The 16,238-nt window shown below is 36.6% G+C and overlaps 1 protein-coding gene across 3 annotated transcripts in view; it reads left to right on the top strand.

Moving 5' to 3' along the window:
• Window positions 1-681: 681 nt before the first annotated feature.
• Window positions 682-16,238, top strand: part of slc4a4a (solute carrier family 4 member 4a) — a 58,190-nt gene continuing 42,633 nt past the window's right edge. The window contains exons 1-3 of one of the 3 annotated variants that reach the window (XM_026931460.3): window positions 682-826; window positions 1,057-1,134; window positions 7,410-7,483. In XM_026931460.3, coding sequence (XP_026787261.1) covers window positions 1,115-1,134; window positions 7,410-7,483 — 94 coding nt within the window. In that variant the 5' untranslated portion in view covers window positions 682-826; window positions 1,057-1,114. Of the gene's footprint in view, window positions 827-1,056; window positions 1,135-7,390; window positions 7,484-16,238 lie in introns of those variants that run through there. The other 2 variants (XM_026931461.3, XM_026931462.3) reach the window with 2 other exon arrangements.

Genomic DNA, 16,238 nt, shown 5'->3' with positions numbered 1-16,238 from the left:
AGGGGTCGCTGTGTCTTGTGTGTAAAAATGAACAGGATAAAGGTGCTGAAGTTGGTACAATAATAACAGTAGCCTCATGAGTCTATCCCAGGGGACTCGGGGCACAAGGTGGGGGTCACCCTGGACGGGGTGCCAACCCATCGCAGGGCACAATCGCACACACCCATTCACACACTACGGACAATTTGGAAATGCCAATCAGCCTACAGCACATGTCTTTGGACTGGGGGAGGAGACTGGAGTACCCAGAGGAAACCCCCAAAGCACAGGGAGAAAATGCAAACTCCATGCACACAGGCCAGAGGCGGGAATCGAACCCCCAACCCCAGAGGTGCGAGGCAACAGCGCCCCCTAATGTACTAACATACAGAGCTCATGTATTAATATACAGCACTATTATATAGAGCTTATATACTAATATACAGAGCTAATTTATAGAGCTAATGTACTTATGTACAGAACTAATATATAGAGCTAATGTACTATTATACAGAGCTAACACTGAGAAGGTTGTTTGCTTAGAAGTGAGTAATAATAATGATAATAATAATAATAATAATAAATAATAAATACACAGGTTAATTCACCTGTCCTTCAGCACTGAACACAAGCCTGTTGTTCAGGATCATCACGCCACAGGTGTTTTTTTTTCTTTCTTTTTTTTTTTTTTCTGACGTCTCACTTCTGGCGTGACGTTTTCGGATGAATGACGCTTCAAATATGAACCGGAGCCGTCGAGGCTTCACGCGCTTCAGCGGAGCAGTGCGCGTTCACATGTCGACCTAAAGGTCTGCGAAAGAAAAAGAAAACACAAACAAAACGGAAGGTAATTTTTTGGTGTTTCTCCTAATGTAGATGTAGACTCTTCCTCTTCTCTCCTTCACCCCCGCTTTGTTAGTTATCCTTGTTAGTTTAGTGTGAACTTTTTTGCCCGGGAATATAGCCCTCATATGAAAACCGCTGTATGTGTTTTGTTTGGTTTTCGAGTGATTTTAATCTTAAAGTTTAAAAGAAGTTTCAAAATCTTTAGCAAAAGTTATTTTTTGCTTCTTTTAGCAGTGTCGGAAGAGGTGGAACAGCTGGACTACATCTGAATTATCGTCCACTTTCAGAAATGAGCGGCGCAAAGAGCAAGTAAGTGAACGCTGCATGCTTGTGTGCTGTGTTCAAGAAGTTGTACTCTCAGGTTACAGCAAAAGCTCCAGGGTTGAATGAATACATTCAGTGTTTAATTATATAAACGGAGTCCAAACAGATTGCACACACAAACACACACACACACACACACACACACACACACAGAAAGGGACAGAGATAGAGCATTCGTGAGATCGAAGTCCTTTATCAAGTAAGTGAACTTGCATTTCTGCAGGTCATTTAGACTGGTGCACAGTGGTGAATGAACACCTACTCTATTTGTAAGTAAAAGTACAGCTAAACACTGTGTAAGCATTGTACAAGAGCTCATTCAACATGATTTTAGTGTTTCAGCACATCAGCGCTGGTGTAATATTGCATTTGGAAACTTTATGATATAGAATGATATGCATATTGCATAAGCACGTACTTTCTCACGATTTGCATTTAAGATTTCTAAACATCGACCAAAAAAGGCACATAATCCGGACGTTAAGCAATAGTTCATTTTTCCTTTTCCTGACTCAAAGACAGTCCTTGACTCTGACCTTTCAAAGAAATTGCTACTTCAAATCCTTAGACCTCGACTGTTATGTGAAGGATGGCATTAGAATTAGTTCACTGACTCTTCTGCAACACTGATTTTAAATTAGTGTCCCCTAAAATAGTAGAACACTGAATAATTAACGTGACAGCTTTTAAGAGTGACCTCTTTTTTTCTGCAACGACCACCAATTTTGCATTAATAAATGCAATGCTGAATACCATTTGAAATCCTGAAATGAGCCGATTGAACTTATTTTATTGATCTTTCAATGGTGCAAACCCTAAACCTTAGTTTGACATTTACAGTTCAACTTTATTGATTTGACAGATTGATTTTTATCCAGATGTGGCTTACAGTACCAGGAAGGTGGAGCGTGATCCAAGCACAGAGCTCTAAAAGGAGCTGACAGAGATACTAGTGCAGAACTAGAACAGAGACACACATACACAAAGCCATAACTAAGCTGAGAGCTAGTACTCAGGTGTGTGACAACATACACACGTACACACACTCACATAGAAAGAGATAGAGCCACGTCTTGATACAAGAGCTGGAGTGAGTAGTTGCAGTCAGGAGTGCAATAAATGTGACACTGTTTTTGTGCATTCAGGTGTTATGTAATATAACGTACATTTCTGTGTATTTCTGTGATAAAGGACATGCTTTTTTTTTTTTTTTTTTTTCCTGAGGTTCTCAGAGGCCAGTTCAAATTGTATAGATGTAATTCAGTGCTGTGAGCACAAACGTTAACATGAGGCTACATGCCATATTCAGCAGGATTATGGAATACTGTTGTTAAGCATCAGTGTACATGTTGGAACACATTTGCAGTGGGAACTTTGCTGCTGGCTGTTCTGCAGAACGCTTGCTTTTTCTGGGTTTGTTCTATAGGTGGCAATGGAGTTTTGGGGGAGGCAGAGTGCTAGAGAGGGCCAGTACAAACTTCCGAGTATGATGGAGGTGTAATCAATACACGTGAACCTTCATACTAGTGCATGTATGCATGGATAATAATGATAATAATAATAATGATCCTAATAATAAGATAATACATTTTATTATCCACCCAAACTGTGAGTAATAACAGGGTTGGTCCGTGTTATAAAAGTACAGACAATACGTAGAATACCAACCTATTATATTCTAGGAAACCATCTGGTGATGTCATGTGTTGTGATATTGATATATCCTTATAGCGTTAGACTGAATCATCATGGGCCTAGTTAACATATTAACACAGCATTCATTTACTAATTTGTTACTGATGTTTTAGACACTTCTACTTGCATATTTTTCATTTCATAAAAGAAAACCGGTGCAATATGAACAAAAGCATACATATATGACGTTTTACCTGTAAAAAGTTTGCATTTGCAAATTCTCTGGAGAACCCAGCCGGTTTGTGGAAACAGCAATTTTGGAAGCTTTGCTGTTTATATGTAAACAGATATTCCATAGCAATAGCCTTTCTGTGCCATTTCGCTGACTCAGGAGAAGTGTGTATGCATGTGGCTCAACCACGCTTTGTGGTTAAGACTCTCTCTCTCTCTCTCTCTCTCTCTCTCTCTCTGTCTGTCTTGTCCCCTTCCTTCTCTTCTTACGTGCACAGTGCTTACAGAAGTATGAGGGAAGAATCTAGGTCCAGACTGACATTCCTCGCTCTACATACATACTGACATGACTGACATTCCTCGTTCTAACTACATACATTTCAGTAATTTGATTATATTTACTGAATAATGCTCTTTAGGATGATCTGGGAGTTTTATGGGTTAAATGTTCAACATTATGGAAGTTAATATGTAATTATTAACTAAATTCATATTATATAATGGAAGTAATGCTTAGCTTAGAAGAGACCTTGCTCCGTATCATACTTTTATGAGCTATAAATTTCATTATTATTGCAGCTGTAACAAAATGTCCTAATTGTTTTTGACAGATTTAGTCATTTATTTGTTTATTTATTTTTTCATTTATTTATTTATTTATTATTTTTAAATAAAGAAGCTTATTGGTTCTACACTAGTGAGTTAAAATCTCAGGACTTCCAAAGATTTTTCCAAAGCACTTGGTCACTTTGGATATAAGCTGAATCTCAGTGAGGAAATGATGATCTGATGATCTCGTTGATGGGGACACAAGGACAGATTTGTTTTGCTGTCTTTGAGGGTAAACACATTCTTTGAGTTTGGCTGATCCCATCTCGAAGACATAAGAGATGTGTATCTCAGGGGTCCAAGCACTCCTATCAGAACAACAAGGTCCATCCTTCCTGGCCGTGGTGATTATTTAAATTTGTACTTGTGCTGTTGCAATGGTCCCTGGAACACTAGTTGTCAGGTCACGGCGCTCTCACTGCCGCGGCCCGGGTTTGATTCCCGGCCAGGGAAGCAACCCCAGCACACGACAGTACACTCCCAGTGCCCGGATAAGATTGGGGAGGGTTGCATCAGGAAGGGCATCCAGTGTAAACACTGTGCCAGATCAAATATCAATGATCCGCTGTGGTGACTCCTAATGCGAGCAGCCGAAAGATGAACAACAACGTATGTTGTTGCAAACATGCAATCACAGTTTATGTTGCCAGATAATCTGTCGTTTTTTTCCTAGCATGATTTGCTTATGAAGAAGGAAAACAAACTATGTTAAAATGCTAAGTAGGCCCATGCCGATTCAGTCTAACAGTATAAGGATATATCGATATCACAACACATGACATCACAAAATGGTTTCCTAGAATATTGTAGGTAGGTGTTCTAGGTATTGTTAGTACTTTTATAACACTAACCAACCCTGTTGTTACTCACAGTTCGAGTGCATAATAAAATTTATTTTTTTACATCAGTTTCTTAGAAGTTCTTGGATAAAGTTCATTTTTATGCAGCACTACCAGCACGTACTTGGTACACACTTAGATATGTACATAAATCTTACACAATATCCAGTGATATTGAACATGCGCTTCAGAATTTTGATAGGAAGCATGTCTGAGCTGAATTCTTGTTCCTTGGGGCTGTCCTATCCACAGGACAGCATGAGGACAGCTGTCATTTGACGTATCAATTTTTAAGTCAGCTCTGCATATAAGCAAAATGCTTGGAAGAGGCAGTCAAGTTATTCTGAGATGAGAGTTTTAGCAAGACTTGCGAAACCACCAACAAACCTGCTGCTCCGGCTGAAAAAATACCTTCTAGAGAAATTTTAAACTCCTAGGACCTGTCGTCGGGTCCAGAGTTACATTCCTCAATCTCGTAACTACATCTTTTCTGTTAGATTGTCTATAGTTACTGAATAATTCATACTAGTTACTGAATAATGTGTTTTAAAATGAAGAACTCAGTAATAAGCTGGACGATTAACTCCCTGCCTCATAGCTGACATCTTCTTTGCTGTTTTAAATAACAGTCTTATGTTTATGTAAGGATTGTGATAAGTTTAGCTAAACATAACAACCTAACTGGCAACATATGTAACTAGCTATGTTAGCTTGTTCTTCACTCACTTCACTCACTGTTGAAGCCTATTGTCTATTGTAAATTAAATGGCTAGCGATTGCATGTGAACAAAGATCACGTACACTGAAAAGTGCTCGAGACATCTGTAAATTTTTTTTAATATTAAGACATTAAGTTTTGAAGTTCAGTAATTCAGACATACTCTGTTGCACATACTTCTTTCCTGTTTCTTTAATTGTCTTCTTAGTGGTGGTTAATTGCAAATTATTGAAGATTTACTATAAATGTTAAGGTTATTTTATGGGGTTTTATGGGGTGAGGAATTTTGGCTATATGATAATACACAGCAATATCTCTATATTATATACTTTTATAAAACATATGCATAGGATTAACTCATTTTTGCAAAAATGTGATACTTTGTCGAAAGGTTTGGATATTATAACGTAGAAGGCAGCAATTTGAAATATATTGTGTATATAAATGTTCTCAGTAGCAGTTGCTGCAATGGAATCTCACTATATCCATAAATAGAATTTGCATTGCAACACTTTTTATCTGCTTCTCCAAAATGCTCTACAAAAGTGACACTGAAACACATCTACTCACATGTGTGTCGTATGAGTGTTACAAATCTCAGTTTAAACGTGCCAAACTGTTTGTTTATCACTGTATTCATGTCATGACAGTGTTTTTTGGTCTTTGGACTCCTTTTATCTTACACTTAAGAAAGTTTCACAATTTCATGTGTCATATCCTGCAAGGAAAAAGTAAACCATTGGGCTTTAGCTGTTTAGGGTGAATGGCTTCACTCCTGCCTATAGCTGCTTTGCAACAAAAATCTAATGCAAGGACATTTATATGCAGATTTGTATGCAGATTGAACAGTTAAGCTTAAATAAGGATCTGTAAACGGCCTCGTAAGCACTTTTCCAAAAGTGTGTTTGGATGAACTATGTGAGGATGTGAACACGTTGTTGAGAGAAAGTTCTTTGAGTGGTTTAAACGATCCGGGCGATTAGGTTCGGAGTCGTTCGGGGTTTATTGAACTTCATTACTATTGGACTTCTTTCTCAGCACTCAGTAAGTCCAGTTATGTTAATTCTTACAGAGAAATGTGAAAAGCACTTCCCTCCTTAAAGGCCTTGTTTTTATTATTGTGTTACTTACCTTTAAGTATATCATTCACTAACTACAGTAAAAGTAATAGGAAGGATATGTTGTTATATCAGTGAAGAATTCAAGTGTGTGAGTTTAAGGGGTTAAGAAGTGATCAAATAATAATGTTGAATGTTATAAGTCTTTATACCACAACGGTGTTCAATTCTTGATTCAGAAAACGTGGATTAAATTTCTTTAACAGCTCGGCTCTGAGGTTGTTCCAGCTCTAAAGTGAATGATATAAATTTATATTAATGTGCTTGTTTTAATACATTCCTATAGTACTTCTTATAGGAATATTTTATTCCATAACATTAAACATAACTACAGACAGTTCAAATGTGTGAGGTGTTGTTCTTTAATGAATTCAACATTGCAATCATTGGCAAGTCACTGTGGTGCAAGAGGAATAGCACACGTGGGGCTGTGCTGTTCTAGGAAAATAATCCACGCCTACCTTCCTCTTACTAACACAGACCACATAGGTTTTTGTTCTTTGTTTAACCTCCTTCATTTTAATTGAATGAGATATTATTTAGTAAATTACATATATTACATGTCTGCTATACGTATTATAAGAAACCCTGAAACAGGAAATGACTTTACTTTAGAGCTCTATATTATACCCCCAAAACAAGCTCACCTAATCCTCATAGAGCAGATGATTGCACGCTAGCCATGTGCCGACCCACCTGTCTGTTGACTTGGGGTGTGTTGGGATGTGTGTGCTTATTTAGGTCAGAGGAAGTCTCCCTCTATGCAACATGTGAGTCTAAGCTTGCTTACATGCTTAGTGTGTTTTCTGACCACGTGGAACCTTGCGGCTCATCAAAGTCAATTAGCGTCTAACAGGGACTCTCAGCCTGCCCCCATCGAATGGATTACCCTCCCATGACCTACCGGTACTGTCCCCCTGCTAGCTCCCCTTCACCCAGATCCAGGTCCAAAGCTACAACTGCCACCATTGTTAGTGATAGCTGCTAATCTGGGAACATGGCTGGCCTTAGCAGTAACATGTTGCAGGTAAACCAGCCAAGGGGCTACGGCTCGATGCTGTCCCTAGAAGAAAAATGCGAGCAATCTTTCTTCCTCTTCTACTATTACAGGATGGAAGACGAGGCCGTGTTGGACAGAGGGGCGTCCTTTCTCAAACATGTGTGTGATGATGAGGAAGTCGAAGGTAAGATCTCTAACGTTTTTTTTTTAACTACAGTACTACGCAGAAGTCTTTTTTTAACTACAGTACTACGCAAAAGCACCTTATTTTTTTTTTTTAGTACAAACTTTGTAATAGATTTTTATTTTATGACTTCTACATTATCAAGTCAGTAAAAAAACATTTTAGATTTCCAAACATTAGTTTTCCAGCACAAAATTAGATGTTACAGAAAATGTTTGTATGTCAGTAATGAAAGACCACTTTTTAGACAAAAAAACATAATGAAGCCTGCTGGGTTTTGCTGCAAAAATAAGAAGCAAGTGACAGTCAAAGTCTCCAGAAGAACTGTGGCTGCTTCTGCAAGATGCTCAGTAAAATTTACCAGCTAATTTCCTTATAAAACTGCCCTAACTGTACCTGAGTACTTTTTTTTAAGGCAAAGGATCATCACACCAAATATTGACTTTGTTTCATTTATTACTGTTTACTGCTCTTTATAGTATTTTTTAAAATGCAGAAATATTTAATTTCATTATTTTCGAAGGCGTCTTTGCTCTACAGCATTTCTTTGCATGTGCCTAAGACTTTAGCACAGTACTGTATATCTTTTCTCCATGTCATATATTGATATTTTTTTTTTGCATTCATAATTCTGAAATTCTGTAACTGGGTACAGAATGTGAACATTTTGATACTTGATCATTAGGCTTTTAGTTGGACTAGCTCAACTCAGCCAGTATTGACATATATTCATGTTTTAATTACTTCCAGAATGTTCAAATTATATAAATATAAATATAAAAGATGGCCATTAAAACTTACTCATTGTGTACTTGCTCATTAGCCCAGTCTTTAGTTTTAAGCATTCAGCAAACAGGTATCACATGGCATTGTGTTTACTCCTCTAGCTGTCTGCTGATGTAATGTAGACTCTTGGCTAAGACTCAGACTCTCTGCCTGAAATAATGGCAGTGAAATCAAAATGTCAGTAAGAATGAATGTTCTAGACTTCTCTTTTTTGTTCCCTTGGCATAGTGTTACACCCAAAGTTTTGGAGGATTATCTGATTAGTAATAGGAGAGGGAAGCAAGTTCTTTAATTTGCTCAATGAACAAATGAACAGAAATTTTTTTTACAACCAGAATTTTATTAAAATTTCCTTTAAAATGCATTTGTGCAGATGTACAACATTTAATTCACTTTACATTCCATTCAGACATCTTTAGTGTTCAATAGTTTGGGGTAAGAGATATATCCCAGGTACAAGTTTTTGGTAAAACGGAAGTTATTGGAATTACTTTTAAGAAGTAAGAGCAAGAGAGTATTACAGTATTTCACTATAAACTCAAGTGAAACATTTTTTTTCAAAGCTGCGTGAATCAAAGACACTTTTTAATGTGGTCTTAGATTGGATATATATCTGATTCATCCCCATTTTATGTGTGCTTGGTGTGCCAGTGTTGGCTAGATGTGTGTTTTTGTGTGTGTGTGTGGGTGTGTGTGGGATGTCTCACATTTAGTTTGCACAGAAATTATAGTAACAACTGCAAATACAGCAGAATCTGTAGCTGGTAGCTGACCTTCAGAGTAAACAATCTTTGGTTTGTACTTGTGTGTACTTTATTTTTACTCACAAATTGTTTCACAAGTGAGTCATATGCTGTGAGCCATACTGAACGAACGTCGTTTCTGAAGCAAGTGGATTGTGCACATTAACTTATTTTAAAAAATGTATGCATATGGGACAGATGCAATTCACTTAGAAACACACTTCAATCAAGGTATCTTTATAAAAATGCTAAAGCAATACTAAAGCAATAAGGTTCGTCATTTATACAACATCGCCATTCATACTGCATCAGAAAGAGAAAGGAGAGTTGCCTCCACACACCATGTCATAACTTTAAGCTAGCTAATCGGCTAGTTAGCTGTTAGCAATAGCGTTCTATGGAAATGTTGCTCACAGCCGTATCTGCTGATGTTTACAGTGCACTATCAGCCACTGAGGCTACACTGTAGCAACACTCTTGACATGTCAGTGAGTCTTGATAGTTAAACTAGATTTTAGGGTTTGGGAAGTAAAACTGATGACCTTCTGTTAAGAAAACACTTAGCTTAAGTACTTTGTCAGTACACACAAGGTTGTCTTGACATTTTAGTTCAAATTTATCTTCTTTTGAAACAAATTAGATCCTTAAGGACATTATCATGTGAGTACAGAATGGTGTAATATGCTGAGATTAGTATGTATATCCAAGTTTCTTCTCTTTACTATGCTTACTTTTTTACAGCTGTGATATTTCCTTTCACCTCTGAGTGAACTCTCACACAATCCCTCCCTGCTTCCTTTTGCCAGAGCATACTGAGTGTTCCCAGGTTGTGGAACTAAATCAGTTTTGGTGGACACTTCCTATACCACTTAGCTCTCAAGTATACTCCAGTGTGAGTTCATGCGTTATACTGAAGGAATGCATTACATTCAGTACAATAAGCAGGAATTTATGAAGTGTTAACGAGACAACACATCCTCATTCATAAGGACTTGCAGTTTACAACATGAATAAAAATGTACAAATGGTTAGGGAGCTGGTCAACGCTATGCGCTTTCCTTATGACTTTATAAATACGCATTGTCTGTGTGGAGTTTATGAGCATGTTCTCCTCGTTCTCCGGTTGCCTCCCACTTCCCAAAAGCATGCTGGCATGTGAATTGGTTTCGCTAAATTCCCCTTAGGTGTGAATGAGGGTGTGAATGTTTGTACACGGTGCCCTTCAGTGGACCGGCTTCCCATCCAGGATGTATTCCCACTCCCAGTGTTCCCCGGGATAGGTTTCGGTCCACCACAGTGCTGACCAGGTTATAGCAGGTACTGAAGATGAATAAATGAATGCAAAAAAAGTAATGTAGCTTTTTCTCAAACTGAATTAAAATTGAGCTGTAGTATAAAAAGAATATATGTAAATCTTGTTAAAATGAGGCTATATGTGTCGTTTAGCTTTGTATTAGTGATGGGATGTAGCAAAAATATAGTATCATAATGCTTGAAAGTTGATTGGAAAAAGATCAGGCAATGTTTTTTTTTTTTTTTTTTTTTTTCAATCTTCAACTATCTAATTTTTGTGAACCTGTAGCCTCAGATTCTTGGCTGACAGGAGTGGAACCCGATGTGGTCTTCTGCTATTGCAGCCCATCCGCTTCAAGGTTTGTTGTTTTGTGCATTCTGAGCTGCTTTTCTGCTCTCCACGGTTGCAAAGAGTGATTATTTTCAATTCATTTCAATTCAATTTTATTTATATAGCGCTTTTAACAGTGGACATTGTCACAAAGCAGCTTTGCAGATATTTGGATATGGATATAGATTTAGATTTTTTAGATGTATATGAGTTACCATAGCCTTCCTGACAGGCCGTCTCTCAAGGAATTTCCTCCTGCAGAACTGCTGCTCAGTGGATGTTTTTTTGTTTTTCACACCATTCTGTGTATAATAATAATATACATACTGATTGAATGAGCAAGTGTATAGGTGTTGCTAGTAAAGAGGCCAGGGAGTGTATGTATCAGGATATTTAGTTTAGTTCGAATTTTTTTAAAAGAAGGATTAAATAAGAATAAGGTGGAAAACTCAAATGATTGGTAAAAGAAAATTAATATTAACATCCAGTTAGCTATTGGTGGATGTTGTAGAAATACTGATGGTACTACTAGAAAGGCGTATTGTGACATCATTTATCATATATCAATATTATATCATTATATCACCCAACTCTACTTTGTGACTGTATTAGCATGCTGGAAAAGTGTGTATCTGTATTGTTCTTGTGGAACCCCATGTCCCAGCAGCTCTGTTATTTGGGGAAACAAGAGGTTCTGCGCTCTGGAAGCCCGCAGCGTTTGGCCAGGCTCAGGCTATTAACTTTCTCCACTGACAGTCTGTGTGCGTGTGTGCCACTTTAATTCACGCTGCTTTCATTGGGTATGCCCAAAAGGACAGGAAGTCTAGTACAAAGCCGCCTTCCACCCTCCCTGTTTCTTCCGTTACCTTTTTCACTCCCTTTTCCTTATTTTACTCACTCACCATCAATGTGATTTTTTTCCCCCTCCCTTCCTACTGCTTGCTCTTTTTTTTCTCATTGTCTTTCTCATTCAATTTCCAGTGCCTTTACATTTCTACTTTAATCATTTTGCAGATTGGCTATCAAGCACTTGCTTGGAACTGTTTCATTTTTAACTAACGTTTGGATGTTTTCCCATTGCATTTCATTCCAATTTTGTTGAAGGTCTGAATGTAAACTGAAAATGCTCAAATGCAGCTTTAGGAAAAACAATCCAGCAAAAATACAAGGCTTGTAACATTCAACATTCTAAAACATTAAACCTCAATATAAATGCAGAGAGTAATTTTCTTTAGATAAGAATATTCTCATTGGAGGGAAGAGCGTGAGCCCCATGAACCTTTCCTTAATAACAAAACTAGCAGAGCTCTAAAAAAACCCAAAGTTTATCATTTATTTGCTGACCCAGACTGTTTTGTCATCTTGGTCAATTAAGCTGCATTGATAATTGTTTAGATGAGAATTTCTGTCCCAGCACAGTTAATATTAGTTAGCTAATAAACAATTTATCAAATCTAGTTGATAATCAGTGTCTCAGATCTATTCCATTCATTTAGCTGCCATAAGTTGAGCAAGACTTTCAATGCTTTGAGAAATGTGGTAGCTTTGCAGAATTATACGGGGGTTAAGAGTCTATGTAGACTGTCCTTAATTTGAAATAGCTTTTTAAAATGTGGAGGTAAATGTCCTCCTGGCTGCTTTGTAGTGGGATTTTTAACATTTGTAGCAGTTTATTTTACAACATGGTTGGCACCTTATATTTAATAGGTAAATGAGTGGTAATAAAAGGCATTTCTTGTACCTACTATGTATAATGGACTTTAGTACATAGTAATGTTTACACAATTCAGTAGTAACTCAGAATTTTACAGGTTAATATGTAGCACTTCATAAGTTGTACTTGGTGAATATTTTGCAAGTTGAACGTGTAAATACTCAGTGACTAAAGTCAAAAATACTTGGCAAAATTCAGCATTTTGTGCTAATAAGTAGCACAATAGTGGTAAGAGGTACTAAACTCTTTCAGTAAATATATGCATAGCTGAGTGAAAAGAGTAGGTAGTGTAATACAAGTGTAATAATGCTTGTAAATTTATACAAGTATTGGATTTTTACCTGTAAGTAAGTGGCTATTGATTATGTCATGTTCAAACATGGTTTTTAGCAGCCAGTACTGCCTTGTATCTTTTATTTAAAATTAGTTAAACATTTTAAACTTGCGCCAAGTATTACTTGAAAGAACTATGTATTTACCGATAACAGTATTGCAGTGTATCACCAAGTCCACATACATACAAAAGTTCACAGTAGTTACTTGAATATTGGACATGCAATGAATGTACTAGACATTATAAGCTAATAATAATAGCTAACTTTATGGATTATAGTTTTCTACCAATATGCTGGATTTTCATCAAAATGATCTTACAACAGTGACGCAAGTTTATGAACGTTTTTCCAAGCAGCTTACAAAAAAATTCATAGTTAAGTGGCTTTCACATAATTTACAGTTCAAATGTTTTTTGCCTCAGAAGCTGAACATGGAAAGGCGGTGAAGCAATAGAACCATGTTTTATTTCACAATTACTGCACTTTACATGACGTCTTAGTTATGTTTTCACATATTGTACTGTGATATTAAACCAAAAGAAAAGACTTGCCAAAGAAACAGTCATAGGTCAGCTCTGTTCAAAAACAACATTAAATCTTTGTACTTGGTGTATATTTTGCAAGTTGAATGTATAAGTACATAGTAACCAATATGAAAAGTATCTGGCAAAGTTCAGCAGGTCATGCTAATAAGTAACATAATAGTGGTAAGAACTACCAAGTTGCTTCAGTAAATATATGCACATCTGATTGTAAAGAATAGGTAAGTACAAAACAAGTGTAATAACGCTTGTAAATTTATAAAATTATTTGATATTCACCTGTAAGTAAATAGCTATCTGTTTTGTCATGTTCAAACATGGTTTTTAGCAGCAGGTGCTGCCTTATGTATGTTTTTTCAAATAAGTTGTACATTTTCAACTTGAAAAATATTACTTGTAAGAACTACACTGCTAATAAATTCTCAGTATTGGTAATGATCGACACTAATGTTCCCTTAACTAGCAGTTTGGGGACTGTAAGCAGTAGATGACAGAGAGAGACAAGAGTTTGTTGCTGGTCCTCTGCGTTTATCTTTTAATAAACATTACATTCAAATGACATTTTAAACAACAGTGTTCGTAATATATAAATATGTATATATATCTAACAAAATGTATTACAGTTTGGTTTGAAATTTAAGAGATTTAACTGATCTGTAAGCAGTAAATGACAGTGAGAGACAAGAGGTTGTTGTTGGTCAGGTGGGCCTCTGCCGTTATCTGACGATGTGTTCCCGTTGTCATGGCCCCATTCTCAAACCCTGAACTTCAGAATTAATGCAGTATAAGTATTGGGAAGTAATCAACACTAACATTCATTGCTTTAGTTTAAAAATAATGAACCAAATATGCTCACCCTGCATTAATCACTACATTATGCCATCCAAGATTAAAAAATTGGTTAAATACCAAAATGAACTAATGCCTTAATTACTATAATAAGTGCAATAATTGTTCATGCTACCTTTGTTGAATGAACATCTATAGTTCAACTGTGTGTAGCTGCAATATTAACAATGTGTATAAGGGTGATAACTGTTAAGTTTACCTTCTTGTAGTGTTACTTTGTGCTTACTTTTTTGGTTTATAATTCTAACTTATTTACTTCTTACTTTTTTGTATTTAACTTTATTATGCACTTTACCATTGACGATTCTTATTTACATTCTGCAACCTTGGAACAAGTGAATTTTCTTCCAGGGATCAATAAAATTTATCTTATCTTAATCATTTTTAGGGTGGGTAATTCATAAAAGAGGCTGAAGGTTCCATTGTTTCAGATCAGTTGATCATCAGCATTCAGTAACATGAAGTTAAATTAAGTCATGCTAATGGCTGTTGACTAATTTTTAGTCATTAGCTGATGCAGATCAATTTAGTTTAAAAACAAACATAAAGTTTCTTAATTGCTTTCATACTTTGCTAACATTACTCAAGGTGTAACTTTATGGCTGTATAGTTTTTTTTTACTAATGAGATAAATAATGTTAGTTTAGAGGAAGCTTCGATGCTTTAGAGGAAGCTTAAAGCTTTACTTAAATTTCTTATTTATTATCTATTTGTTCCATCGTCCCTGGAATGAAAGTTGAACAAGGACACCTCTCAGTAAGCTCTGATAAAGTTTCAGTCACATGCTTTATTTCACTTCTGACCTGGCTTATTTAATGACATTTAATGAACACTGTTTACGGCAGTGCATTGCAATGCACATTAAAATACACACAGTCTCTTGTTCATTGCAACTACCTCTATATCTAATATCTAATTGGAAAAGATGTTTCTTCAAATGACTAACTTTCTAACAGGAACACAAAAAAACATAGGTCCTGTCATTTAAGATAAAGCCTTGGTTTAACATGGCCTAGGGAATAATATTTGCTTATGTGCGTGATAAATGTTTCCAGTGTGTGGAGGCCGGTATGATAAATAATCTGTTGCGTGCATGATGACAAGAAATCTCAGGAAGGAGTATGTTTTAATAAAAAATAATCAGTGCGTTCTAGCTTTTCTAAGGTCAAATAGTCATCTCATCATCTCGTTCTGATCCACTTGCCAAAACATCGTGGCGAGTGCGTCGTGAGCGTGGCTCTGTATGTCCTCAAAGGTTATACACAGGACAACTTAAAAGATGGAACGTGCCTCCATGAGAAGAACCTTAACACTGAAAGTTCACTGCTACCTGCTGAAGCCTAGTGTCCTCGTCGCAGTCAAAATATTTGCTTAGATGGTTGGCCCCAGGCCCTTTTAGTCAGGGGCCGACCATTTTTTTAGGATGTGTTCTTGAATGGCGAAGTCATTTCCTGTATACATTGTGTGAAGGAAGTAGTTGGTATTTATTTACATCCTCAATTTGGACAGAACACCAAATGGCTCTCCCAGTGGACCATGAGGAAACAATTGACACCCAGCTGCTGACCTCAAGGTCTTGTATGTCATTTCCTGTTTCAGAATTGGTTATCGTCAGGATAAAAGGCTATAGAAGGTTTTTATTATAAGTAGTTTTTTTCATGCTGAGAATATCTGGGGAGCTCTGGAGCAGAGGTTATATGGATCATATGATTCGAGAACAGCGGATCCTTGGCTAGTACTTTAAATTTGAAAGCTTGACTATGTAGAAAGTAATACGGATGACCTTTTTGGTGTGATTTATTCAGTTCAGTAGGCTAATTCATAGCCCTCTGTGTTAAGAAATGCTAATTGTGGTTTGTGCTATACACGATAGATCCTTATGTCCTGTTTGATTCAAAATGAAGCAAATAACTTTTTCCTCCAAAATGCTTCCTTTACAACTCACATTTATATTGTAGAGATTATATTCATGTCCTTTTGATCCCAGTCACATTATTTCCATCTCTTACTTGCACAAATGGTTGAACTGCCATCCAGAAGAGCTGTGTTTTTCTTTATATAAATACAGCAAACAAAAGAACGCAAACTAGATGTGGAAAATGAATAAAAATAGCTGAAGGTAAGGTATATGTATATAAAACCTCCTTGTACTGCTTGGGTCA

Source organism: Pangasianodon hypophthalmus, chromosome 24 (assembly GCF_027358585.1).
Source record: "Pangasianodon hypophthalmus isolate fPanHyp1 chromosome 24, fPanHyp1.pri, whole genome shotgun sequence".
Lineage (NCBI taxonomy): Eukaryota > Metazoa > Chordata > Actinopteri > Siluriformes > Pangasiidae > Pangasianodon > Pangasianodon hypophthalmus.
This window is presented reverse-complemented; position numbering and strand designations above follow the sequence as displayed.